This window comes from Alnus glutinosa, chromosome 12 (genome assembly GCF_958979055.1).
Source record: "Alnus glutinosa chromosome 12, dhAlnGlut1.1, whole genome shotgun sequence".
Taxonomy (NCBI): Eukaryota; Viridiplantae; Streptophyta; class Magnoliopsida; order Fagales; family Betulaceae; genus Alnus; species Alnus glutinosa.
In genome coordinates, this window is record NC_084897.1 from 16,720,553 (window position 1) to 16,748,532 (window position 27,980).

General features: G+C 40.8%; 3 protein-coding genes across 4 annotated transcripts in view; 2 read left to right on the forward strand and 1 right to left on the reverse strand.

Annotated features, from left to right (window-relative positions):
* The window catches only part of LOC133851443 (diphthine--ammonia ligase), a 44,359-nt gene extending 25,726 nt beyond the window's left edge, over positions 1 to 18,633 (forward strand). For both annotated transcript variants that reach the window (XM_062287878.1, XM_062287879.1), the window contains 2 exons: positions 4,319 to 4,676; positions 18,259 to 18,633. In XM_062287878.1, coding sequence (XP_062143862.1) covers positions 4,319 to 4,676; positions 18,259 to 18,474 — 574 coding nt within the window. In that variant the 3' untranslated portion in view covers positions 18,475 to 18,633. The remainder of the gene's footprint in view (positions 1 to 4,318; positions 4,677 to 18,258) is intronic.
* A 4,793-nt stretch (positions 18,634 to 23,426) lies between these two features.
* Positions 23,427 to 25,021, forward strand: LOC133851065 (uncharacterized). Its single transcript, XM_062287369.1, has 3 exons — positions 23,427 to 23,601; positions 24,373 to 24,508; positions 24,588 to 25,021. Exons 2-3 carry the CDS (start codon positions 24,383 to 24,385, stop codon positions 24,882 to 24,884), a joined length of 423 nt encoding a protein of 140 aa, XP_062143353.1. The 5' UTR covers positions 23,427 to 23,601; positions 24,373 to 24,382; the 3' UTR covers positions 24,885 to 25,021.
* A 470-nt stretch (positions 25,022 to 25,491) lies between these two features.
* LOC133883125 (uncharacterized) lies at positions 25,492 to 27,536 on the reverse strand. The gene is made up of 5 exons (XM_062322342.1): positions 26,700 to 27,536; positions 26,518 to 26,592; positions 26,239 to 26,436; positions 26,056 to 26,145; positions 25,492 to 25,761 (listed from the first exon to the last, which is right to left on the reverse strand). The coding sequence occupies exons 1-5, from the start codon at positions 27,495 to 27,497 to the stop codon at positions 25,564 to 25,566; spliced, it is 1,359 nt and encodes a 452-aa protein (XP_062178326.1). The 5' UTR covers positions 27,498 to 27,536; the 3' UTR covers positions 25,492 to 25,563.
* Between the last annotated feature and the right edge of the window lie 444 nt (positions 27,537 to 27,980).

Genomic DNA, 27,980 nt, shown 5'->3' on the forward strand with positions numbered 1-27,980 from the left:
GGACCAACTTCTTTAAAGCCAAACAAAGATAGTCCAGCCAACAAGGGAAAAGAAAATCGTTGAAAGAATGGTTAAAGCCATAAGCGTCGGTAATACTTGCAATGGTTGTAAACCTACTTGATATGAAGCCTTTGCAATGTCCTGGGTAAGTTAGGAGTTTCAATGGGTTGTTTGAAAAAGTCTAATATGGTTTAGCTAGTTAATTTATATCTGCCGGTCCTTCCTATTAGGAATCTTGTCTATACAACTTTAATGGGTTAAACTGGGTTCCTAATTATCTGCATCAGTTCCAAACATGGTTCTTGCGACACGGATAAAATGATCTTTGTGGAACTTGATTTATCAGTTTGGGGTTTGATGACGTATTGCGGTCTTGTACATTAATGCGGTCCGTTTAAGAGGGAACCATGTTTGTGCCCTTTATTTCATTGAAGTTAAGGTCACCCCTAAATTTTGCCTAACATCCATGTTTACGGTATTCATCTTTGACAGTTGGACAAGATTGAATCAGTTGACTTAATATGTTGGTTTCAGTATCAGCTGTTGGTTGTAAACCTGCATAAGTGAATTGTGGGCTTTTTTGAGTGGGTTGGGTTGTGGTTTTTTTTTTTTTTGCTTTTTTGGGGTTTTGGGCTTGTGGGAGCTCCCCTGTCTATATGGATTATGTACTTAGGGGCGCCTTATACTTTCTATAGAGTTCTACATTTCTTATCAAAAAAGAAAAAAAAAAATTTAGCCTGTGAAAGCACCTAAACGAACTTGGGCAACCTGCCTATTCTGTGGCTGGGCAAGAGGGGCCAAGGTAGTACTAGACTGGATGATGCTTAGAGTCCTAATTTTTTACGTTATTCAACTTTTTGCTAAGCAATAGCTACTCAATGTTCTTTAGTTGATTAGGCCTATGGCAATAAATAAATGAGTTGATATAACTAATTTATTCAACAAGTTTACTGGCAACATGAATAAAATACTTCAATTTTGATAGTATTATTATGAGCCTTTTATGATGAATTGTTAATCCTGTTTACCTCATGGCTTAGGTTTGCCTCCTGGCCAAAAGGTTGGCTTTGGTAATTAAGATCTATTTATTGCGTGTTGGTACTTTGTATGGTGGCAGTTACTGACATACACATTGGATAGTATTTATTCTACTTTCAGGTTTTCATTGTTAGAATATATGGAAAATATATTATATTTTCCGTATATTCCTTATTTGGTTGACATTGTAATATTCTCTATTTACGGTGAATTGTAATCAAATCATGGGGATTTGATTACCATATTAGTATTTACTCTGAACCCTATAAATAGGGACTTTTGTATTGTAGACAGGACAAGTTAATAAGATCACAATGTAGCCCTTTGGGCTTTACCCTGTGGACGTAGGTCATAGACCGAACCACGTAAATCCCCTATCTCTTTTCTCTGTCTTGCTTCCGTTATTATTCCAATTATTATTCAGTCCAATTTGACATGGTATCAGAGCCACGAATCATCTAAATTAGATTTTCTTAGTTTTTCAATTCCCTGGGTTTGTGGGTATCGACGTGTTTCTTTCGTGCTCTGTTTAATTACGTCCCTGGTGGTTCGGTGTCTTTTTCTGGTGGTTCGGTCCCTGGTGTTTGGTCAGCCGTTCCTGGGTAGCAGCAAGTCGGCTGTTTCTGTGAATTTCTTGACCGCCGCCTCTTTTTGGTTTCTTGGCGTCCCTTGGGTGTTTCTCAGAAATTCTGTTTCTGGGTGTTTCTCGGAGGTTCTGTTCTAGGGTGATTTCCGGTGGGTTCTAAAACTTTTCTTCGACAGTTTCTGTGGAGTTGGGACTGAGCTATTGGTCCTGTTCGGCGTGATTCCGATCCTGTTCGGCGAGTTGTACCGTTCATTGAGAAATCTTGTGGGGTGCGTTCTTTGGGTGGTGTTTGATTGGTGCGGTGAGCGTGGTTCCGGTGATCTTGTTCTGGGCGATTCCGTCCAGTTGGTGATGTATTTGTGCGATTTCCGGTCTAGTGATTTTTCCGGTGATCCGATCTGGTTTTCTCCGGCGATCTGTGGTGGACAGGAGCGTTTCCGGTGATCTGGCCTGCTGGGGTCAGCGGTCTGGTAGTTTCCGGTGATCTGGGCTGGTAGCTATCGGTGTTCTGGTTCTGTTATTCTTTTCGATGCTTTGATGCTGGTTCTGTTACTCTTTCCGGTAATTTGGTGCTATCGGCGTTTGGTGATTTGTTGGTTGGTCTGTGCAACCTTTGAAGTATTTTCCCAAAATTTTCGGTGGTATGAAGGCTCAAAAAAAAAAAAAAAAAAAAAAAAAAAAAAAAAAAAGAAGTCAGGTTTTGTGTTTCTTTGAAGGAGTTTGTCGTGAATTTCTGTTTGGCGTACAACATGTGGTGTGACGCAATTTTTTTGAAGGGTGCGATTCAGGATTCTGTGCGTTGAAATTTTTTTTCTAGGTAATTTTTCTGTGGTGACGGTGAACGTGGATTTGGTACAGTCTGGTGCGGTGCAGTGTACATGGTTGATTATTAGGTGAACATGGGCTACGTGTGGTGCGGTGCTTTCTCCAGGAGTTGCTTAAAAAAAAAAAAAAAAAAAAAAGAAGAAAAGAAAAAGAAGTTCTGAAGCAGTAGTTTGGGTGAATCAGCGGCCGGTTCATGCGGTCCCTTGGTGTGGTGTCATTCCACGATGAGCGTGGAATCCTTGGTGTGGTATCATTCCACGGTCGTGGAATTCTTTGGTGTGGACAGGTTCCGAATGAGGAAGTCCCCTTCGATTTTGGTAGTAGCCGATTCCTATCGGTGATTTTGGTAGTAGCCGATTCTGATCGGTGATTTCGGGCGTTTATCTGTTGTTCAACCGTTGCCCGACGGTTCTCGGTAGTAGTCGATTCCAATCGGCGATTTTGGTAGTAGCCGATTCTGATCGGTGATTTCGGGCGTTTATCTGTTGTTCAGCCGTTGCCCGACGGTTCTCGGTAGTAGTCGATTCCAATCGGCGATTCTGGGTATGATCTGATTCTGATCGGTGATTCCAAGTTTTTCAGGGGGAGTATTCCCGTTCAAGGTTTTCAGGGGAAGTAGTTCATGTTCAAGGTTTCTGTTGCCCTTGGTCGTTCAGGGGGAGTAGTTCCCGTTCAGAGAAAGAAGAAGAATCAAACTCAAGATTTCAGAATCTTCCATCTTGAGTTTGAGGGGGGATGTTAGAATATATGGAAAATATATTATATTTTCCGTATATTCCTTATTTGGTTGACATTGTAATATTCTCTATTTACGGTGAATTGTAATCAAATCATGGGGATTTGATTACCATATTAGTATTTACTCTGAACCCTATAAATAGGGACTTTTGTATTGTAGACAGGACAAGTTAATAAGATCACAATGTAGCCCTTTGGGCTTTACCCTGTGGACGTAGGTCATAGACCGAACCACGTAAATCCCCTATCTCTTTTCTCTGTCTTGCTTCCGTTATTATTCCAATTATTATTCAGTCCAATTTGACATTCATAAGTACTCTTAAAACATCATTTGCTAGGTGATGAACATGCCAATAGCATAGGTGGTACATTGACATAGTAAAACTTCAATGTCTAGATTAGAGACCTCGGTTTGAATCCTCGTGGAACTAACTAATATGTAACCATAACCTTCCCCAAAAGGGGGAAGGGATGTTTTCTTTTGGGGGAGGGGGTTGAAAGATTTTATCACTACACTTTAAATTGCTAGAAATACATATACGGTGACTAATTAAAACATATCTCATGTAGGATGCGTTAAGACCACTTAAAAGTTCAAGCTAGCACTTAAAGGCCGTTACTATTAAATCACTACTTCTAAAAGCTTAAGGTGATAATAAAATATAAATCTAATCATTTAATTAATATTATAGCATTTCTCTTTATATGTGGGTTCAAATTCCTTAACAAGTGAGGCAGAACACGTGGAATATTTAACTGTAATGGGAGGTAAATTATAGAGTCGGTTCAAATTCAAGACTACTGTTTTGATCTCACGTTAAATTACCATTTTTCCTAAAAGCTTAAGCTGATTGGAAATGGTGAATTTAATCGTTCACTTAATATTCTAGCAGCCTAGAAGAGTTGGTTTATACGGTATTAATTTGTATCAAGATTTTGGATCTTGTGCTCTGAAGGTTCTGGTCTACATAAGCACGTATATGTGATTGTAATTTATGCATGGAACATTGCAACCTTCTTTGCTTCTCTGTAATTTGGGGAGCACTTATAGTGGGTCGATATTAGAATATTGCCTGTGATATTAGAAGACAGTTGAATTGTGGTGACCTCTTTTTATTTTTATTATTGCAGGGCACTTGTAGAAGTAAAGCCCATTCTTTATGTCCCAGAGGATGCAGATGTGTCAACTGGAACTGTGCAAGAACTTTCTTGCGTAAGCATGCCTAGTTATTGGGGTTTTCAGCATGCGCACTGGCATGATTCTTGCTTCCAGAAATGTGTTGTTCATGGAAAGATCTGTGCAGTTATTTTGTGTATCACAAGTGAAGTTGTTGTGAAGATATGTTCTGAGTCTCTAGATGGTGATCAGGGCAGCCGGGATTATCAAAATTCACTCCAAGAGAGGCAAATGGAAAGAGTATCAAGATTTTGCATTTATCTTCTTGATAAAATTTATATGCAGAACAATTTCTCTTGGGAAGACACAGAGGTCAGTTTTTATGCAGAAACCTAACATTCCATTTTAAGTTGGTCCTTAGATTCTGATTACATTTGATTTATAAAATCCAGCTTCAGTTTCTGAAACTGTTCTTGACCCTAATGAGGCCACGACCTTCTGTTCAGGCTTTTCTTTTTCTTTTTCTCTTTTCCTTCAAACCATGAGCAATCTGAAACTGCTTTTACAATATCAGAATCATATACAGAACCTGGAATCCCTGTAACCCCTTTGCTCAAATTGCTGATGGCAAATGAGAAGTTCTTATTACTCCAAAAAATCCCGCATGCCATTAATTAATTTTAATGCACATGCATTTTCTGTAACTTTTTGCAATTTTCATTTTACATTTCTGACATTTGGGCCTTGGCTATTTCAAAATGTTGGTGTTGTAACAAAAATGGGTGAGGTCATAAAACATTTCATGTTCATCACACTTTCAATATGAAGACTGGTGAGGAATGCCGTTGCATAAAAAGTAATCCTCACATATATATTGACCGACTCCAATTTTTCTAGGGTTAGACATAACCACACCAGATTTCTTTTTAAAGATTTTATAGTTCACTCATCCTAGATTTCCATAACTCATTTTATAATTGACATTTTGCTTATAGATTAGATGTTGAAAAGTCTGTCTACTTAATAGAATTCCAAAAAGAGCTTGTATTTATCTTAAATTTAGTCATAAGGGGATCCTGTAAGGTATGTGGGTTTAATATTCTTTCAAAACTATGCACATGTATCATCAGCAACCTCCTACGATCTGGATATGTGTATCGAACTCTTCTCATATATAACATCGAAGGTAGGCATAGGTGCTTAGATGGATGTTTCTTTGTTTGACGAGGCTGTGATGGCGATCAGTGCTCTGACTGTGCCGTCTTTGGGTGCTTCTTCTCAGGCCTTGGTCGGGATTGTGGTCTAGTCCTCGCCGAAGCCAAGTGGGGGAGTGGTCGGAAAGTCTCCTCCGTCTAGCCTTCTTCAAAGAGGCTTTCTTCTCCCAAGCGCTCATGGGGTAGCTCCTCATCTCTTGCCTAAAGATGGTGTGGAAGGGGTTCCTTTTTGGGTGGTTGCGTTACTCGAACCATTGAAAAGGGTGTGGATGTCAGGTTGAATGGTTTGATCCAATCTCAAAAGTGGCTGGTAGGTTCTAGTCCATCTAGGGAGATTATTGTGCGGGATTAGGGCGACAAGGTTTGGGTTGGGGAGGATGGAGACTCCTCTCACCCTTTGGGTGTTTATCCTCCTGACATGCCTTTGGATTGGGTGTTGGATGGTGATGAGGACGAGGACCCGTCCTTGGCGATTTTGGATTCCATTGAAGAGGATTTTCTTCAAGTAAAGGTTGCGCATCTAAAGACCAAAGGTCAGAGGGAGCTGTTGAATCCGAAAAGCTCCATTAACTATGGTGATGCAAGCACGTCCTCTCGGCGAGGGAAAGGCAAGACTCATGTGTTGTAGCATTGAGTGATCCATGTAGGTTTAGGTTTTAGGGTTTTAGGTCCTTGCGGGTTTTTTGGGTTTCTTTTTGTGGGCTGGTTTAGTTGTTCTTGTGTATACTCCCAGTGTATTTAGGAGCGTCTTATGGTTTCTTTAATAAAACTATTATTACTTATTAAAAAAAAAAAAAATTAATAACATGGACTGTTTTGAAAATATATCTGGGTACACACGTTTCCAGTATTTGTTTTTACACACGTTTCTAGTATTTGTTTTTTCAAACCCCGCTCTCTTTTTCCTCCCTCCTGCTAGTGGTGGCGCGTGTAGGCGCGTCCCACTAGAGTTTGGTTCTGGTTCTTTTTGATGGGTGCGTCAAACTGGTTTTCTCTGGTTTCTCCCTTTCCGAACTCGCTTGGGGCTGGTTTTTGGCTGGTGGTGTTGAGGGGCTGTTCGTGGGAGTTTCGTGCTGGGGTGTATGCCGATGGGCTTTGCGTCTGGGTGGTCTTCCTCGCCGGTCATTATGCTTTCTTTCTCTGGGTTGGTCTTATAAGTTCGGGTATTTCTGCGATGGAAAGGAACTTTACGGTGGAGTCGAAGTCCTTTTCTCTCTCGGTTTTGGAGGGGGCTTCGTTGGTGCGGGTGGAGGAGAAGAGAAAAAGCTTCTTCGGGGCGATCGTCCTGAGCACTCAGTGTTCAGATTGGCTTGCGTCGACGTTGGAGACTCTCTTGGGTTTCTCTGGTGATCATGACTTCGTCAATCCTTCAGGGAAGGGTCTAAACTTCTGATTGCCCGTAGAGGTGAAAATAAAGCTGGCCGGTTCTTAGAGGCGGCGGCCTATGGGTTGGGTGGTCGGAGAGGGCTCATTCTGATCCCTGAGGGGAGCGGTGGATGGGGTTGGCGTTAAGTTTTCCGGTGAGTTGAGAATTGTTTATGTTTCTCTCTGTGGGTTGCGGGCTTGGTTTGTCTACGTCGGACAAGAAGGATGGGAAAGTAGAAGGGGCAAAGTTGAGCACAGGTCTGGATTCTCTTGGAGCCACAGAAGGGTCTTCGTTTTCTGGTGGTTTTCCGACGGGTGTTAAGTTAGGAAAGGGAACTGGCCCTCTGTCGTTCGCGGAGGTGGTGCGCTCGGGAGCAATCGACTCTGCCTTGGGTTGCCGGTCTCCGGCTCATAAGTCGGGTTCATGGGATGCGGCAAAGGTCGTTGATGTTAGGTCAGTGGCGGGATGGTGTGATTTGAAGAAGTAGCCGCCAGTGGATTGCTCCGCCATGGAGAAGCAAGCGCCCGATCCCCTGGGTAAGGACCTTCGTGTTGATGAGCGTCTTAGTTCCAGAGTTTGCGTCAGTTGTTCGGCTTGCGTGTCTGGGGTAGCCGTTGTTGAGGGTGACACTTCACTGCAAAAGGATAGCTTGTCTGGAGTGTTCGGGCAGATTCTAGAGATCCTTGGGCGCCTATCCAGTGCTTTGATTTGGGCTTGTGGGTCTTCGAAGAGAATGGGCTTTAAGTCCTTTGTTGGGCTTAAACGCAGGTTGGGTTTTGTGGTGGGCCGGATGCTTAAGAGGTGTAAGGCAGCTATTAAAGGGTCCCGGTTTCGGGATGGGACTAAGGTGCTTAAGCCCTTTGCCAAGAGGGCTGCTGTTTCGGCTCCTGAGTCGGTTTCGGGGTGGGTTTCGGCTCCGGAATTGGGTTGTCCAGCACCAGAAGCGGTAGGCGTTTCGACTGCTACTTTTCCGGCGTTTGTTGAGCATTCCTCTTCCATTCCTTAGGTGGTTTCTGCCCCGGAGGTTTGTCTCGAAGAAGTCTTCGTTCTCTTCTGAGGATTCTATGACTTTGGGGTCTGCGTCTTTAGGATCAGCGTCGCCGGTGGCTGGGTTGTCTTTTCCCCCTGTAGCTTCTTCCAGGTTGGAGGGGATCTCTCCGGTAGTTTTGGGTTTCTCTTCAGCGCCCCTGGTAGCTCCTACCAGATCTGATGGGACACCTCCGGTTCCTTCTTTTTCAGGGGCAGCTGAGTTGGGGAAGAGGTTGCGTTTATCTTCTCCTCCTATGCTGTCGGATTCTAAGCCGTTTCGGAAGTATTTTCGGAAGGCTAGGGAAGCCAGAAAAATGCACTTGGACGGTTTATCCGTTGCCGATGCTTTGGAAGCTTTAAGGCCAGGTGCTATAGTGCCTGGGTCAATTTCTCGGGTTCCTCCTGCTAGAGAGTCAGTCGAGACAGTGGCTCTTGCGCTTCCAGTGCAGGATTCTGCCGTTCTGGCAGTGTCCGTGAAGGATAAGGGTAGTTCTCCCGCGCAGATGAGGGGTTTTCTTCGGCGGGGGTTTCTCAATCCGAGCCCTGCGTCGATTCCGATTGTTAAAGAAAGTACGGCGGCTTCGAGTTCTTCTATCACCATTAAGGGAGAGGATAGTTTGACCCAATCTCAAAAGTGGCCAGTGGGTTTTGGTTCGTCAAGGGAGGTGGTTGCTCAGGAGCAGGGCGATGAGTTATGGGATGGGGAGGATGACGATTTCCCTCTCCCTTTGGGTGTCTTTCCTCCCAATTGGGCTGTAGATTGGGAGTTGGAAAGTGATGAGGGTTTGGACCCGTCCTTTGCGATTTTGGATGCCATTGAAGAGAACTTCCATCGGGGAGTTAAGGCCGCGCGCCCAAAGTCCAAGGGTAGGAGGGAAGTTTTGAATTTGGCAAGCTCCATCAACTACGGGGATTCTTGTGCTTCCTCTCGACGCAGGAAAGGCAAGGCGCACATGGTGTAGGGCTAGGTGGATTGATCGGGTTTTCTTGTGGGTTTTGAGGGTTTTGTTGGGTTGGGGTGCTTGTGGGGCTGGTTTGGGTGTTTGTTGGGAAATTCTTTGGGTTTTAGGGTTGTTCCTTGTGGATTTGTTTGGTTTTTCTTTTTGTGGGTTGGCTTCGGTTATTCCTATGTATACTCTTGGTATACTTAGGGGTGCCTTACGCTTTTTATAAAATTTTCTTACTTATCAAAAAAAAAAATATCTGGACTTAAAAAGTTTTTAAAAAGTAGAATATGCAAAAAAAAATGTACTTAGTTGTTTTTTAAATAAAGTTATGCAAACTTGCAATAAATTTTGTTGTTTTAATGAGTAAGCTTACACAACAACAAAAAGAAAATGAAATGTTGTCTGTACTTAGTTGTTTATTAAATAGATAAACTCTTCAAACTCATAAGCTAGCAGTGAACTCTCTCCTCTCTCTCTATCGGTGGCGCGTGAGAGCGTGTTCCGACACCCCTCCCTAGTCCCTTCTGGTTTTTAGTATTTTCTTCTCAGATGGGTCGGATGGGGTTGTTTAGGTGGTGTTCTGTGGAGTCGAAAGTTTTTGAGTTCGCTGTGGTGGATAGTTCTACTGGATTGAGGATTCGTGAGAAATGTAGTGGATTCATTCGGTCCATTTATTTTTGAAAAACTGATAGTTATTGGCTGTTAGACATTGTTGAGGAGTTGCTGATAGTGAAGAGTTCTTCGACCTTTTGGAAACGCTCCTGGGCTAGCTTCCTCGGTATCATTGCTAAACATTGTTCTAATATGCACAAACGCTCCTTGGTTGTGGAGGAATATGGTGGAGGTCAAAGGAGGGGTTTTATCCTAGTGTTGGAAGGGTGAACAGCAAAGGCTGGAGGTTGTCTACCGCGGAGCTGCAAGTGGTCATCAAATACTCCCAGTCGATTTACGTTGGTGGCAATAGTAAATCGTCATCTCCGACGGACATGGGAGGGGAGATAAGTTTTGCAGTGGTGTTGTCTACGATAAAGGCTCCTCCAAGGATGGGCGGCTTTGGAAACCCATCAATGTCTCTGGCGGAGTTGAAGCCTTCGGTGAAGGAGCCGAAGTCTCCAGCGAAGTCCCTTGCGTTGAAGAGTGGTTCCGTGATCCTTATAATGCCTGCACCGAAGAAGCTGATGTTGACAGAACGAACCGACTTTGACGTTGCGCTTGGGGATGGACAACCTGATGGCGAAGAAACCTCGTGAGGAACAGAGCCTATTCTGGTGAAACACTCGAAGTGTGTTCCGTCAGAAACACCTTAACTCATATCGAAAGGGATGTGGTGAGGTGTTTACAGCGGATGGACTTGGCCTTGAGTCCTTGTGCGTGTGGACTGTTGGGTCCTGCGCCTAAGCCAAGTGCAATTGAAGTCCCACGTGTGCCAAGACCGAGTTCAGCTTAAGTGCTGGTCTGAGGCTTAAAGCTTGTGACCCAAAAGGAAAGGGCCTGATGGGCTATGAGGGATCCCGGCCCAAATTTGCCTTTAAACCCAAGTTGCAGTTATTGGGTTAGCTCGGGGGTTCATTCAAGGGGCAAGGTTCGCATCTAAAGAAGGGTTTGGGCCTGAAGAAGATCATAGGTTTGGGTCAGCCCAGTGACCTGACAACGTCGACCTCAGCTGGTGGCTCAACCGCCGCCTTGCAACCTCGGTTAGCCACTCCGGCTTCCTCTCCGGGTGGCTCTGCCCCTGCTAGTGTTGACCTTCAACCTAGGCCAGAGGGGGAGGGAAGGTCGGATGCCAGTGGTTATGGTCCTACGGTAGCAATAGTGATGACACTCAACCATCTGCTTGTTTCAAAGCCCGCTGATACACACACTCCAACCTTAGCAATTGCCAACGATGTTAGTAGTCGGTTTTCTTTGTGCGACAAGCTCCCTGTGATACAAGTTGGTTCATCAGCATTGTATGAACTCCAGCTTGTATCAGAGCCCATTGGCCCAATCTTTCCACCACTCTCAGCAACTAGCGCCTTCGTCCCAGGGCTAGTTGGGGGTTGTCAGCTTGGTGCCTTTTCTCCCTCTATCCCTTTCTATTCTTCGAGTTCAGTTCAGGGGATGTTTCTGGGGGTTATGGTTTTGCTTTGGCTGGGATGGATTTGAGGTGTGATGGGGGAAATAAAGCTATGGAGTTATTCAATGGGGTGGAAGCCTCTCTTTGCACCCTTCTAAGCTCATATCCCCTTGCTGTGTAGGGGAATACAGCTGGCTCATGTTTTGAGTGCTCATATTGGGTGGTGTAAAGAGTGAAGGAAATCCATCGGGTTGTGGGGGTCTCGTGTGTAGGTTTTGTGGAACAATTTTTGGCTATTTTGACAGCTATTGAAGTTGAAGCTCGCCATAGTCAGCAGGGCTCGGCCTCTAGTTCTAAACAAGGGAACAAGGGTAGTAGGGAGTTGAGAATGATGAAGTGTTCCATCAATTACGATTCAAAAGGCGAGCTCAAGCCGTATGAAGGTATGGAAAGGGGGTTATCGGTTTTTTATGAAGCCTAAACTATTATCCTGGAATGTTAGAGGGGTGAATGAGGGGATAAATGTTAGAGAGCGAGGAACTTACTCAGATAGTGGAAGGTTGACAATGTTTGTTTCCAATTAACCAAGCTTGAAGTCATTTCTCGTAATGTTGTGCATAGTTTGTGCATGTGGATTGGTGTTGTTTGGACTCCAGAGGGGCTTTAGGTGGTGTTTTGATTATGTGGGATAGGAGGGTGGTGGTGAAGATCGATGAGTGTGAGGAGGGGAATTCTCCTTGGCTGTCACCTTTAGAAATGTTGAGGATCATTTCATTTAGGCTTTTGCAGGTGCCTATGGCCAAAGGCTGCTTTGGGATGAGTTAGCTGGTATGCTTAGCTAGTGGAATTTGCCTTGATGCATTGGGGGTGATTTCAATGTTACCAAATTCCCTAGTAGAGACTGGGTGAAGCTTGTTTATGCCCAGCTATGGTTGAGTTTTCTGATTTCATTTTTTATCAGTGCCTAATGGACCTCCTTAATGTTGGCATAACTTTTACCTAGTCAAATAGTTGGAAATCCCCATTTTGGTTCAGAATTGATAGATTGTTGGTTTTTTGGGAGTGGGAAGCCCAGTTTCCTGGCGTGTCCTAGAGGAGGCTTCCTAGATTTTGCTCGGAACATTTCCTGATCCTCCACGACTGTGATGATTTTCACAGGGGTAGTAGGCCCTTCAAATTTGAAAATATGTGGCTAAAGTCTGAAGGTTTTTTGGACAAGGTAAAATAGTGCTGGGACTCTTATCTCTTCCAAGGCTCTTTGAGCTTCATTTTGCTAGCAAGCTCAAGGCTTTAAAAGTTGATTTAAAGAGATGGAATGAGGAGGTGTTAGGCAATGTAGAGAGGAAGAAGACATTTTGGAAGAGCTACGCGTTTTTGGTATCTTTGAAGAAGAGAGGGCCTTAGAGCATCTCTAGCAATAATAGCCAAAGTAGCAATTGAAAAAGTACAACTCTCTACTTTAGCCACTGTTTTTTCTATACTCTCTCCAATAGATTCTCTATTCTACTCTCTATTTTTTTTAAATATTATTTTGTATGGAAGAGAGTGTGAAGGAAAAAGGGAGAGAGAATGTGTAAGAATGAAAGAAAGAGATAGAAAACAATAAAAAATTATTTGTAGTGTGAATAGTGAATATGCTCTTTTTGCCTATTTACTATTCACACCAGAAAGAAAAATTTTATTCTGCTAGAGACGGAAAATGGCTCATAATAGTCAAATTTGACTATTATGAGCCATTTGCCTATTCTGTTGGAGGTGCTCTTAGGTGTTGAGAGAGTATGAAGAGGCATAAATTGTTAGCAAATTAGAAAGAGCCACTCTCATGGAGGAAGTGTGTTGGAGGCAAAAATCTAGGATCTTGTAGCTCAGGGAGGGTGATAAGTGCACGAAGTTTTTTCACATAATGGCTTAACTCCAACAAAAGAATGAACTCCATTGACTCCTTGTTGATTGATGGTACAATTTCTACCAACTGGTTGGAGATCAGCAAATACATTGTCAAGTTTTATAAAAAGTTGTACATTGAGCAACTCAGTTGGAGGTGTCAGTGATGGACAATCTTTCTTTTGATTCTATTGGTGAGGCTGAGGCTAGTTGGTTGGAGAGAGATTTTGAGGAAAGGGAGGTATGTGAGGTAGTGAAAGCTATGAATGGTGACAAGGCATCGGGGCCCTAACGGTTTCTTTATGGCATTCTTCCAAGTGTGTTGGGTTGTTTTGAAAGAGGATATCATGAAGGTCTTTCGTGACTTCCATGCTAGTGGGAAGTTCAAGAGAAGTCTAATTGCTATGTTCATAGCCCTCATTTTGAAGATTTCAGGGGCGGTCAACCCCAATGATTTTCGCCCGATCAGTCTAGCGGGTAGCATTTATTAAATTATTGCTAAGATTCTAGCGAACAAGATGGTGTTGGAGAAGATTATTTCAAAGTCACATAATGCATTCATTTGAGGTAGGGAGATCCTAGATCATGTTCTTATTGCCAACGAATGCCTTGATAGTAGAATGATATCTAGAGTTTCGGGGATTATTTGTAAAATGGACCTAGAAAAAGAATTGATCATGTTAATTGAGATTTTCTGTTGTATATGTTGAGAAGGTGCGGGTTTGGGGGGAAATGGTGCTTTTGGATAGCTCGCCGTATTTCCTCTGTGTGTTTCTCGGTTTTGGTGAATAGCTCTTCCACAAGTTTTTTTTTTTTTTTTTGCAGCTCCTATAGCTTGAGGCAAGGGGATCCCCTGTCTTTTTTGTTGTAGGTCATTGTGACGGAGGCGTTGGATATGATGATTTCTGCTGCGGCAAGTGGAGTTTTGTTGTCTAGCTTCTCTGTGGGGATAGGGACTGACATCTTTCACCTTCTGTTTGCTGATGATACTTTGATCTTCTTTCGAGCTGACCCAAATATTCTATGTAATCTATGGTGCTTATTCTTATATTTTGAAGATGAACTTAGCCAAGTTGGAATTGGTTCCTTTGAGAAATGTTGATAATGTGGTTGAGTTGGCGGGGATTCTAGGTTGTGGGGTTGCGTCTCTGCCATTGAAGTATCTTGTTCTTCCGTTGGGGGCTACCTATAAGGCCTAATAATTTTTTTTTTTTTTTTTTACAAATAATTCATTTCATTGATAAGCGCAGAGGGTTGCGACCCTAGTATAGATGAAGTGTACAAAGAAAGTCCCCCTTACATGCTAAAAGAAGAACAAAAATTCACAAATTCAGAAAAGTTAGAAGATTGAGAGATATTATACGCCCCAGTTCAACTAAAATGCGATTTGGCCAGTATGTTCTTGAGCTCTTCCATCGTCTTCTCACGATCTTCAAAACATCTAGCATTCCGCTCTCTCCATATACTCCACATTAAGCACAACGGGGCTATCCTCCACATATCTAGAACTGGGCGACTACTCACCTTACCTTGCCAACAAGCTAATTATTGTACCACCCTTGCAGGCATAACCTAATGGACTCTGAATTGGGTAAAGATCGCACTCCATAATTCTCTTGCCACTTTGCAATGGAGTAAAAAATGATTAATAGATTCCCCACTTCTACACATGCAACACCATGCCACCACTATTACTCTTCTCTTTCTTAGATGATCCAATGTCAAAATCTTCTCATACTTTAACTTTCCAAGCACTCCTCCAAGGAAAAGAAGAACCCCTCAAAGTAGATAACTCATGAAAAAACGACCGCACCTCAAATTTATTCCTCTTTGAAGGAATCCACCGAATACAATCCTCACTATCTTGTCCGTCTCTATTTGAGTGAATATAGCACCAGAAAATGCAAGCACCAAATCTACCTTCCAATCTTGTACAGCTCTGATAAAAGACACATTCCACTAAATAACACCATTGGAGAACATGTTGTCCACAACCCACGCCTCCTTACAACGAGCAATACTAATAACTCCGGAAAAGCTTCCTTCAATAGCTGATCCCCACACCAAGCATCATGCCAAAAACGAATCTTAGATCCATCGCCCACTTCATATCTAATATATCTCGAGAAGACTCGCCACCCCCTTCTAATATGTTTCCACACTCCAACACCAAAAGGTCCCGCTACCTCCTTAGAACACCAACCACCACTCAAACTATCATAATTTGCTTCTACAACTAAACGCTATAAGGCCTCCCTCTCCATAGCATAACGCCATAACCATTTACCCAATAAAGCTTGATTAAACTTAATCAAATTTTTTACTCCCAAACCACCATATAAGGCCAAGCATATATGTGACGGTGTTATTGAGAAGATAGAACGCCGGTTGGCTAGTTAGAAAAAGTTGTATTTGTCAAAGGGTGGTAAGGTTGCCATTATCAAGAGCACCTTATCCAATTTACTTACGGACTTCCATGTCCCTCATTCCTCTCCTTACGGGTGTTGCAAGTTGTATTGAGAAGCTTTAACGTGATTTCTTATAGGTTGGGCTAGGCGAAGAATTCAAATATCACCTGGTGAGTTGGTCCAAGGTTAGTACACTGATCTTTGAGGAAGGGTTGGGGATTAGGAACTTGTTGAGGTTCAATTATACTCTCTTAGGTAAATGGCTTTGGCGCTACGAGCTTGAGAGAGAGGTTTGGTGGAGAGTGTAGGTGGTTGCTAAATATGGAAGTTCATCGGGAGGGTGGTGCTCTAGTGAGGTTGTTGGGGCGTATGGAGTGGGGTTATGGAAGAATATTATGAGGGGTTCGGGGAAGTTTTTAAGTTATACGAGATTTGAGGTGAGAGATGGCTCAAAAGTTAGATTCTGGGATGATCTTTAGTGTGGGCATATGGCTCTTAAGGAAGCCTTTCCAAGTTTATTTGGTATTGCTTGCGCAAATGATGCTTCTATTGCTGATCACGTGGAACCTCTTGGAGGTTCCATTTAGTGGAGCATGAGCTTTGCTAGAGCTGCTCATGATTGGGAAGTGAATGCCTTTGCCTCGTTTTTCTGGGTGTTGTATTTAGTGAGAGAGAGAGGGGAAGGTGAGGACAAGGTGTGGTGGGTCCCATACAAAAGAGGGTTGTTTGGTGTTAAATCCTTTTACTATGTCATGAGTTGCAATGATGGCTTTCGCTTCCCTTGGAAGAGTGTTTGGTAGACCAAGGTTCCATTGAGGTTGGCCTTTTTTGCTTGGTCGGTGGCGGCCCTAGAAAAGATCCTTACCGTGGATAATATCCGAAAGCGGCACGCCATTGTGGTCGATTGGTATTGTATGTGTAAAAGAAATGGGGAGTCCGTGAACCATCTTCTTGATTGTGAGGTTGCTTATGTGATTTCAAATGTTTTCTTCAATTAGTTTGGGATGTCTTGGGTTATGCCTAGACGAGTAGTCGACTTGTATGCTTCTTGATAGAGTGCCGGTAGCACTCGGAGTGCTGCTGTGTGGAAGATAGTACCTTCGTGTTTTTGTGGTGTCTATGGAAGGAAACGAATGACAGGAGTTTTGAGAACCATGAGAGAACTTTGGAGGAGATTAAGTCTTTATTTTTCAACACCTTGTATCTTTGAACAGCTGCTTTTATTTCTTCTTTGATAATTAGTTATCATGATTTTCTTGTTCTTTTCCTCTTACTAATTAGGTGGCTTTTCTTGTATACTCTCTGTATGCCTAGGGTCTCTTATGCTTTTAATGATATCTCGATTATTTATTTAAAAAAAAAGTTGTTTCTTTAATAAATTTATGTGAACCTGCAATATGTAATGAACTATAGGAATAAGCTTACACAACAACAAAAAATAAAATTAAAATGTCGTATGACTTTCGTTTAATGTTCCTAGTTCAAATAAACAATCATTTTTGCCGTCTAGTTACTTGATACTATATTACACAAATTGTTTTTAATGGTATTACAATTGCATGTGTTAGGGATTCCTTCAAACATTATCCAAAGTGATAGATAATGTAGGTGCTTGTCGGTGGGGGGCACCGGGTGCTCTGATTTTGGCATTTCTACCTTAAATTTTCCGTGGTCTCAGGTCTGATAAAGCTAAGTAAATGGAATTCTCTAGGCCCCTGGTCCTTGACCTCAGTGGTAAAATGATGTGGTGGGTTTAGGGTAGTTTAAGTCCAAATCTTTTCATGTAGCATAGATGTCAGAACTTTGTGGTTCTAAGTTGAAGTGATGTGTGCAAACCATTTTAAGGGTTGATCACTGACACTATTGTCAATTTTTTGCATTTTGTAATGCATGAACCGACAGTAATGGTTGTAGGGAACCGCCCGCTGAACTAAACCAAGTGGTGAATGGAAACTGAACTTCACTAGCACCACTTTTGTTGGGTTGGCTGGTTGGTTTGGCTTTCGTTCAGCCAATTTGGATCCATTGTGTTTCTAGCCTAAAATATTTGGTTTTGGCTTGCCCTATTTGCATTTCAATCTTTTGTGGCCCGCTTGAACTTTATGGTTTCAATAATTTGGCCCGTCGGAGATGGAGGGTTACATTGAGACTTGATTGGCAAGATCTAGAGAGCAGAAAAAGTTGAGCAGCCAACTGGCTAAGGCCAAGACTCGAGCGGCAACAAGCAAGGGACAACGAGAGAGGCGAGAGACAAGAGGGACAGATGAGAGAGAATTTGAATCATACAAATTAATAGGATATTTATATGCTGTTGGCTTGGTCAATTTTTGTCAGGTCAGTGATACCCAAAGCTGACAACCAACCTGTACCCTAAAGCGGAAACCGAACCGCAAGATGGGATTGTCAGAAACAACCGATTTCAGTTGGTTTTTGGTTTGGTTTGGTTTGGTCCTGTCAGTCGGTTGGATCCAATGCTCACGTCTAATTACTTTTCTCTTCGGACCTCAAAGTTCCGTCTCTCTAACCCACAGGAGTTCTGGTGGAGGGTCCGGACCCAGATAGAGAGGGACCTATAATCAAGTGTTTTGGCCATTCGTATTAATGATTTGCAATTGACTAGGGCTTGTAAATGTCGGCTGATCCAAGGCCTTGGTTCTTGATTACTGAAGTGAGATATGTTTCCTGCCGTTTGATTTTTTCTAATTCTTACTGCTTAACTTTCCTTCCACCCTTCCTCTTCTTCTCTCTCTTCCTTCAAAAAAATGTACATGTTTTAAAGTTTCATACGCATTTGGTAAAAGATTGGTTCTTTCTGGTTGAGTAGAGGTGACCCAGAAACTTTGTGGGATTCTGTTATGAAATGGCTGTCCGGTAGATATGCGTCATCCTTAGTTATACACATTGCTAGGTTTTCTTCTCTATTGGATAATCATTTGAGGTTTTGCTTTACCATGTGGATTCCTGCTATATTCCTTGGCTTTGACATTGTTATTATTTTTCGATCTTGTTTTCATTACAATTGTTTTGGCCTGGTTTATTTTCTTTTGCAGAATTTGAGGTTCTACTTCCCAACAAGCGTTGGCGTGCCTATGGAGGCACTTTCCCTCATGTTAACCAATGCATTCAATGAATTAGCTGAAATGGGTCAGAGAGTAAAAATTGGTGAAGAGCCCATCTTTAACCTTGTTCCTGTCTTAGGTGCTGGGAGATCTGCCACATCCATGGATGATATAATAACCTGTGAACTATTTGCCCTGAAATCGTGAGCCTGCTTTTTTTGGGCAGTTACCAATTCATGAGGAATATGGTTGAAATTCCTCTTTAATGTAAGTTCATATTATGTAGGGAATGCTTGAAGTTATGATTCATTTGTTACATTATAGATTCACAGTAATGGATTTGGAAATGCTCTATAGCGGCCACAACTCTATGCTGTGAAATTTGAGATTTTTTTTTTTTTTCTTTTCTTCCCTGAGAAAACAGCAGATATAATCAAAAATAAGAATTTTTGAACAGAATAAACTGAAAATAAATCGAAATTACACTGAAGATATTGTTTAAAAAAAAAAAAAAAAAAAAAAAGGGATTATTTCAGTTTGTATTCTGATGGAGTCCATTTGGAGATTTGTGGCCATTTGTTCATAGTCGGATGATCAGGATTATACCATGAATGATGTATCAAAAAAATAAACACAAAATTCTGCTGAATAAGAACTCAACAAACTCCAAATGACTTGGAGCAAAAAGTATGGACAAGGATTCTCTCCATTTCAAATAAAATGGATAGTATTTATTTTAGAGAATAATTTTTATATGTACTTGACATAAACGGCCATTTGTGTCCTCTAGTAAGAAAGGGATACATCAACATATCACGCCAAATAACATAAAGATAAAAACAGAAGATCAAAAACCCCATTCCCCATTCAATCAACAACCCCTATTTTCTCATTCAATCGGCAACAAGAACCCCATTGAGCAATTGCGCAGATGCTCTCCGAGAACACTGGTTTCTTGTTTGGAGAGCGAGAAAGTGAGGGAAAATTAGAGAAAGTTGAGAGAGAGAGAGAGATGCGAATATGCCTAGTTATCAAAAAATTTGGACCAGATTGTTGAAAACTACAAAATCCTGCCTTGTATTTTTATTTCTCGTGGGAAATGGTGTATGACTAGTTATTTTTTATTGGAAGACACAAAGAACCTAGTTTATGCTAAGTCCTTATAGAAGTTATTTTCTTTATCTTATGGTCAATACTTAAAATTGGTACATTTAATGGTGTACATAATGTCACATCATAAATCCAAGCCTTGGCGGCATGCTAACCCACCAAAATAATATCCAGTGATTCGTCTAGGCCTAGCTTAGCCCATTTTAAAAAGGGCTTAGCTCAACAAATTTTTTGACTATCAATTCAAACTATTCTATTTTCTCTTTTGTCCCAAGAGATAAAGAGCATCTTTCTTTTCTTTTCTTTTTTCTAAATAAATAGGAAAAATGGTTATAAATGATGATCCTTACCACTCCTAATCCAAAAGGAATAAAGAGTGGGGAACCAAAAACCGAAAAATGGGTGGGCTTCTTAACAATAGATCAAAATCGAAAGAAAACGGTGTACAAGTACGAACAAATGTCAAACAAATGATCTGGTCATCTCAAAAGGTCCACGAAGCAGTTACAGAAGCAGAAGGGACAAAAATTAAGGCGAACATATCTACGCTTCCACTAAAAAATAGCAACAACCACCGGAAGGAGGCTGAAGCAGTAAATGCATTGTCTAAGTCCGAAATAGGGATCGAAGAAGAGAGAGGGATCAACATATAGATCGAATCAGAAGTCTCCACAATTAAATAAGACAATATATATATATAAAGAGACAAACCCAAAACAAGTGAATAAAGAGCATCATTCATTGAGAAATGTAACCTGCGATCTTGCCAATATTTATATGATGGCTAAATAAGTAAATATCCCGTTGTACTTCATTTATCTTTGACTACCTGAGACAAAAAAGAACAATAATAATAGTCATTGACTAAGACCAATGTTCTGAAGGTAATATGCAAATCACATCCTGTGAAGCACTAATGCAGATAGTGGTAGTTATATGTAATTTTCATAGGGCCAATGTCTTGCAATTGACAAAAATGTGCTTTCCCTGCAAACTAATCATAGGGTCAAGATTAGATCCACTTGTCTTACACTCCCTTTTCGGCTAGTAAAAAATTGCCCAAAATTTAGTGGAGGAGTTCCGCCGAGCACTAGTTTCTGAAAATAATACGGTGGAAATTACTAGACAAAAAAGACAGAGATGAAAGAAACATCCCGAGGGATGGTCAAAATAAATTGAAACGCAGCTATTGATACTCTGAACAAGAAGATTGGTGTGGGGGTGATAGCTAGAGATGATGAGGGGTGCGTTTTGTACCACAATGTTGTTGGAGTTGATACAGGTTCGGGCCCTACATCACATTTCTTAAATAAAAATAAGGGAAAATTATATCATTGGTCTATGTGATTGGCCTAAATTACAAATCACTTACTGTGGTATACAAAATAATTGTAAGGTCCTTGTGGTAGACGAAATTAGAAATTACAAATTACTCCATGAAGTTTTCCGTCCACAAACTCAACAGATTCCGTTAGGTTGCCACGTTAGTTCCAATAAAAACACGACACATGTCACTCTTAATTAAAAAAAATTAATATTTTGAAAATTAAAAACTTCAAATATTATTATTATTTTAAAAAAAAATAAAAAAAAAATAAAAAGTTAGGTGGTTGGGACTTGGGAGGGGTGATTGTCGATGGCTTGCAGCCACCCCAATCAGACGGGGGTGGCCATGCGCCACCCAAAGTAGGGGGTGGGCTTCAAGCCACCCCAAGGGTGGCACTGGCCACCTTTGAGGTGGTTTGCGTGTCACCCCGTGGGCTGGGGTGACTTGCAGGACACCCCTTTCCAAGTCTCAAATCTTTTTTTTTTCTTTTTTCTTTTTAAACAAGATATTTTAAGTTTTTAATTTTTAAGTTTTTAATATATTAATATTTTTTTATTAGGAGTGACACATGTCACGTTTTTATTGAAACTGTCGTGGCAACTTAATGGACTTTGTTAAGTTTGTGGACAGAAAACAACTTAGGGGAGTAATTTGTAATTTTCGCCTACCACAAAGACTGTACAATTATTTTTTATACCATAGGGAGTAATTTGTAATTTAGGCCAACTACAAGAACCAATGGTTTATGGTGCATTTGGGATTGCGATTTCGTAGACAATAAGTGCGATTTTAAACCAAATCGCAGAACATAAATCATTTGGGAGCTGCGTTTTTAAAAATTGCGATTTGAAAACGCAGAAAATCTGTTTTTTCAAATCGCAGGTAAGATGATGTTTTTTTAAAAACGCAGGATTTTAAAGGCTAATTTGCGATTTTAAATGCTAAACTGCGATTTTATCAAATGCTTAACTGCGTTTTTAAAAATCATTTTTTTTCAAATCGCACATTTTAAATCGCACTTTTTGAAATCGCAAACCCAAACGAACCCTTAATTTTTCCTAAAAACTAATAAATTTTTTTATTTTTTTTTTTTTTTTTTAAAAAAAAGTCATGATAGTACATTTTACTTTTGACATCAAGGGATGCAAGTGCAAAAAGTGGAGACACCAACTCACCAAGTGATAGTGTATATTGTTTTGAGAATCTACCAATTTGTTCCCTCATGTACAAGGATAGCCATCACTTCATATCAATAATCAATCCTAATTTTATGATCAATGGTGACAGTTGCCTTTGTATCTGTCTATATATATATATATATATGATTAGCTTCACTTATTTGATAATGACACTGTACTAGAAGAAATTACAAAAAGACAAGCCTTGTGGGGGAAGAGATGGAGACCTAAGAGCCAAGGTTTTAGATTTTAATTGTTCCTTTTTTTCTTATTCATTTTATTTTCTTGCAAGCCAAGTGTTGGGGCTTTCATTCTGAGAAGGCAAAAACAAAAGGTTGTGACTTTTGTGAGCCATGGCCACGTGGGGGAGAGGACCATAGACAGTGGAAGAGGGGCAATGGATGTCTGAGGTAATCAAAAGGGGCAGCCCACATAGGAATGGTAGTTTTGAGGCAAAAAGGGACAGATCATCTGCATGTACTCAAATCTCAATAGCAACCAAATCATATGGGCCTCATCAATGGTCCACAAAGCTTTACAAAATCCATTAAATAGTCAAGAAAAATGAAGGATTTTTTTTCAAAAAAAAAAAAAATGTAAAAGAAGAAAAAGAGGGGAGTTGTTTGGTTCTTAATGGCAATCTTTTAATTCAACATGCAACATTCTGCGAATAGAATTCTGAAGACTCTTGCTTGTACTCCTTAATTTTGATTAGTCTATACTTCCAAGTGGATTCCTTTTGTTAGGGATAGCCAAATTGAAGGTTGTTGGTGATCGATTTTAATGCGGGCCGACCGACTAATAGGAGTTGGTCATCGAACTAAACCGACCCCCTTTTCGATGCACGTAGGTCATTTTCAAGTAGAGAATACAAAAAATGGCTAACGAATGGAAAAACATCGACAATTTTATAAATTTAGTGAGTATATATTGCTATTTTTTAATCATCGGAGACAAAAATAAAAAAGTTGTCAAATAGCTCTTTAGAGTTTAAAAACTAACTAAGCACTCATTTGGATAAGAATAAAATAATAAGAATAAAAAAAAAAAAAATAGGTTCATGCCGTTCGAAAAATTAAAACAGAATCTATTTAAGGTGTTACATCAACCCAAATTATATTATGACACGTGTCACTTATAATTAAAAAAAATAAAAATAAAAAAGTTGTCAAATAGCTCTGTAGAGTTTAAAAACTAACTAAACACTCATTCGGATAAGAAAAAGAAAAGGGTAAATTACAGTTTAGCCCCCCAAATTACCACCCGATTTGCGGATAGCCCCCTAAACTGCCAACACTCCGACTCTGGCCCCCCAAACTGCCAACGACTCCCAAAATGGCCACTCCGTTAGCTCTTCCCGTCAGAATGGATGGAAAACACATCATGTGCACGGCACGTGATATTTTAGGACTCAAACCACCGAAAATGCCCCTGTCCTCAGAGTTTGAATCCAAACTTAAATCGTCCGACATCTCTTCTTTACTTTACTTCAGCTTGACTAGTATTGGGTATACCTTCCACGCAGGTCGCGATCGGAAGCCAGGGAAAGATTTTGTGTCGCACTGTTGGAGACGAAAAAAACTTCGGCGTCGCCGACCCCAAAATCTTTTCTGCCCAGCCATCAACAGCTTCGGCGTCAAGGACCCAAAGTCATTCGGCCATTTTTCCACTCTGAAAATTTCCCCAACACCCAGCTGCGTTGACACCAGCACCGCCATTGTAAGTTGCCGCCATTGTCCTATTGTGGCTTTATACCAATTTTTTCATACATTAAAGTGGTTTTTGTTTTTAGGGTTTTTAACACTTTTATGGTCTGTTAGGGGATAGCAAAATGACTTTTGAGAGCTGAGTTTTGATTTTTAAGGAATGGTTGACTGGTTGCATTTGAATTAATTGGAAGATGTTTCGGGCATGTTATGGTATTGAAATTTATGGTTGCTGATGGGCGGTAATCTATGGTTGATTTTTGCTTGTTGGATTGATTGTCATAGGCTCTGGGTCGTTATTGTTGATGGGTGGTAATCTATTTCAAATAATTTTGTTTTTTGTTCCATTTGTACAAATCGAGTCTTATTGTTGCTGGTTAATTTCCATGTTTGACAGTGAGTAAATGTATTCTCAATTGTCAATTTTGTTAGAGCATTACAATCCACAGCTAATCATCATGAATTATGTTAAGGAAATCTCTGTCACATATGTTTCACATTGGATCAATTGGTGTGGTCATCAAGGTTTCTTGGAATAAGGTTTCTTGGAATCACTTTGATCATTGTTTTGAAAACATTGAAGATAGATAATTATGATTAGATCAAAATAATTATGTTATGAGATGCTTGCTTGTTTGACATGCTTGGTTGGTTGGATGATTAGTTATGGGGTACAAAATGTTATGTGGTTCGTTGGATGAGGTACAAAATGAGATTTTTGCTTTTGTGGGTGGGTTGGTTGGTTGGATTCTATGTTATGAGGTGCAAAATGTCTTTTGCGTAGGCACGACTAAATGTCGACAAATAGTGATGCGACAACTGTACGTCGATTATGTTATTGTGGAGTACCTGCACGTGTAAGGTACGCTTGGACTACGTCTAATAGCGCTAGGAAGTGGTATGGGTGTGAAAACTACAAGGTAATTTTTGAAATTAAGATTGTGTTATACTTTGTTCGCTTGTCTTATGCTCAATAATTTTTTGCCTTTTTTCATGTAGAGAGATGGTGATTGTGATTTTTTCGCATGGGCTAATAACGAGATGTCGCCATATGAGGTGAAAGTAATGGAACATTTCAAACGCATGGAGGATAGACACCAAGCAGATATTGATAGACTTGAGCAGTTGATTGAAACAAAATGTAATGATCAATATGTCAGACTTAGGCAGGAGCTGGGGCTGCATCAATCTAATTGGAAGATGTCTCGAGCAGTGATAGTAGTAGTCATTTTGCTTTTAGTTTTTTATCTTAGTGGCTATGGTCAACCTAGAGGTACTTACTTGATGTTAAATTGAAAGTGGTTGAATTTAATGTTTTGTAATTTTGTTGTGGCCATTAGTGGCTATGGTCAACCTAGAGGTACTTACTTGATGTTAAACTGAAAGTGGTTGAATTTGATGTTTGTAATTTTGTTGTAGACATTAGTGTGATTTTAAAGATGGTCACACTTGTAAGGTTGAATTTGATGTTTGTAATTTTGTTGAGACATTAGTGTGATTTTAAAGATGGTCACACTTGTAATTGGGAGTTATGCACATTTTAGTGTGATTTTTGATATGGACTTGTAAGGGATGCATAAAATTTACAATCCAAATACAAACACAAACACAAACTCAAACTCAAACTCAAACAATTCAAATACTAAAAATAGTTGACATCAAATACCATAGCCATTCCACTTGCAATCCCGAAAATAGTTGTTCGTGAACAAAACATATCCAAAACATACTTGCCCTACACCATAGCCATTCCGCTTACAATCCCCAAAATAGTTGTACCATAGCCATTCCAATTACAATCCCTAAAATAGCTATTTGTCAGCAAAACATATCCAAAACATACTTACACAAAAAACATGTTGTGTCATCCAACAACATATAAATCACACCGTAACCCAACAAACTATTCCATATAAGTTAACAGTTGCATATGTAACACCACATAAGTTAAAAACAAAACAACATTGATGCTCAATCACTTCCAATCCGGCCTCTTTCTCTTGTTCTTCTTAGCCTCAATCATTTCCATTGCTTTCTCTACTGTTGGAACAATATTTCTAGCTCTGGTCACCGGCCTTGATGAAGACCCCACCGGCTGAGAAGAACCCGATGCCTGAGAACAACCTAATGTTTGAGAAGAGCCATGTTGTACTGTATTGACAGTACCCTGGGACTGTAAATTCAAAAGAAAATTAGTGCTCACAATGAGTAAAAAATAAATCAAAATCCAACACATAACATGGGGATTTTGAATGCTTACAATAGCATTAGTATGAGGCAGAGGCTGTGACTGATATTGGCTCCTTGTCTGCGGAGGTCCATAAAGTCTTACTGTATTAACAGTACCTTGAGACTATAATTTAAATTTAAACCATTAATTAGGGTACTGATTTCTATAATTTAAAAATGCAGTAACAAACTGAGTGCATCTAAAAAAAAATGTAGATGCATGTTTTTGAGTGCTTACAATCACAGTTGTTTGAGGATGAGGCTGTGACCAAGGCTGACCGATCGTTTGGGGTCCATACCATCTTACTTTGTTCACATAACCTTCAGGCTATAATTTATTTCAAAACAAAATCAATAGTTTGAATAAGAAATAATTAGAAATCAACACATAAGAGAGGAGTGTAGATAGATGAGTGCTTACAATGAAATTGGTTCGAGTCTGATTCTGTGACGCATACTGACTTCTTGTTCGTACAGATGGCATCCCTTGTGGGGTAGGTTGACCCCTACCCCTACCCCTACCCCTACCAATACTCCTATCCTTACCCCTACCTCTACTCTGACCCATACCTCTAGATGAAGCAATAGTAGTAGGTTGGGTATTATGGGGAATTGATGGCTGCAAAATGTGCACATGTTTTCAACATTAGTGTAAATTGCAATGTAAATGGTGGGTCAAACTGTGTGTTTTGAAACTCACTGGTTCAGCGTCAATTGTAGACTGGAGATCAGATGTTTGACAGAGGGAGCTTTGACCACCATCATCAACTTGTGCCTATCACAATAAAAATTGTCAATTTTAAGGGGGTGATATGCTCTTAAGCAGCCCACAAAACTGAAGAAGTAGTAACAAAGTATAAATCAAACATGATATAATTTCACCTGAGATGCACTCATGCCGCCTCCTCTGTAGTTCACTGCTTCTCTTCTTATCCGGGGACATGTCCTTGCATTGTGTCCAACCCCCCTGCATCTGGAGCATCTCATAGTAACCCCACCCTTCCTCATCCTGTACTGATTTTTAGGCTCGTCTGGACCCCTTGTCCTTACTTTTCTCGGCCTCCCAGGTTGTATTCTAGCCATTGGTGGGTCTACATGCTCGCCGTTTGTCTTTGTCCACTGATCTTCTCCAGGCATTGGATAAACAATCTCATTATATGCCTTCTTAAGCATGTCCACAGTATACCAATCATCAACATAATCAAGAGGGTCAGCATCATCACTCCAAATTGCACAGATTGCATGTGCACATGGGATACCGGTCATGTCCCATTGTCTGCAACCACATGTTCTCCTCACTAGGTTCACCACATATTGTTTCTCCATGTGTGTGACTTCAAACAATCCATCCCCAGCGTATGTGCAGTAGCAGTGACCAGCATCCTGCCCGCATTCATCTAACCGTGCCATTATTTTTGGACAAATCCGACCTTCCATGGTACTGATGCCTTCTCTCTTCTTCTGGTATCTTTTCATCAATTTCTTCCTCAACATCTCCATCATCGATATGATTGGCAAATCACGCGACTTCAAAATCCAGGCATTGAAGCACTCTGATAGATTGTTCACAATCAAATCACATTTGGTGAATGTGCTAAACCAAGCTCTAGACCACGTACTTGGATCTACCTTCGACAAGTAATCGTACGCATCCGAACTTATCCCCTTTAATTCATCCATTTCCCTCAAAAAATCAGCCTCAGTGTAGGCTGCAGCCGCGCTCCATAGCTTGTCCTTCAACGCCAAACCACGATGTCCTGAGTCTCTGTAGTTTGCGTACAAATGTCTTACGCAAATCCGATGTTCAACACCAGGAGCAACCAAATCCAAACTCGGAACTAGACCCTGCATACAATGAAATTAAAATGTCAAACATTCACAACTATGATTCAATGAATGAAAAAGTAATTGAAGTGTTACCTTCTGACGATCAGAAATGAACGTCCATCCTTCTGCAGGACCATTGCCAAGGTCCGATAACAAAGCCTCTAGAAACCAAGTCCAACTGTCTTTTACCTCAGCTTCTACAACTGCGAAGGCCACTGGATACATCTGATTGTTGGCGTCCCTCGAAACTGCAGTCAACAGTTGCCCCTTGTATGGACCTTTTAGGAAACATCCATCTAATCCAATGATTGGCCGACAACCAGACATAAAACCGAT

Bases quoted from the DNA above. Each gene is read 5' to 3' on its own strand.
- LOC133851065 (XM_062287369.1), top strand. From the start codon at position 24,383: ATGTCGACAAATAGTGATGCGACAACTGTACGTCGATTATGTTATTGT. The intron at 24,509-24,587 runs GTAATTTTTGAA...TTTTTCATGTAG, and splicing joins ATGGGTGTGAAAACTACAAG to AGAGATGGTGATTGTGATTT.
- LOC133883125 (XM_062322342.1), bottom strand. From the start codon at position 27,497: ATGGATGAATTAAAGGGGATAAGTTCGGATGCGTACGATTACTTGTCG. The intron at 26,437-26,517 runs GTGAGTTTCAAA...CACATTTTGCAG, and splicing joins CTACAATTGACGCTGAACCA to CCATCAATTCCCCATAATAC. The intron at 25,762-26,055 runs GTAAGCACTCAA...TTGAATTTACAG, and splicing joins ATCCTCAAACAACTGTGATT to TCCCAGGGTACTGTCAATAC.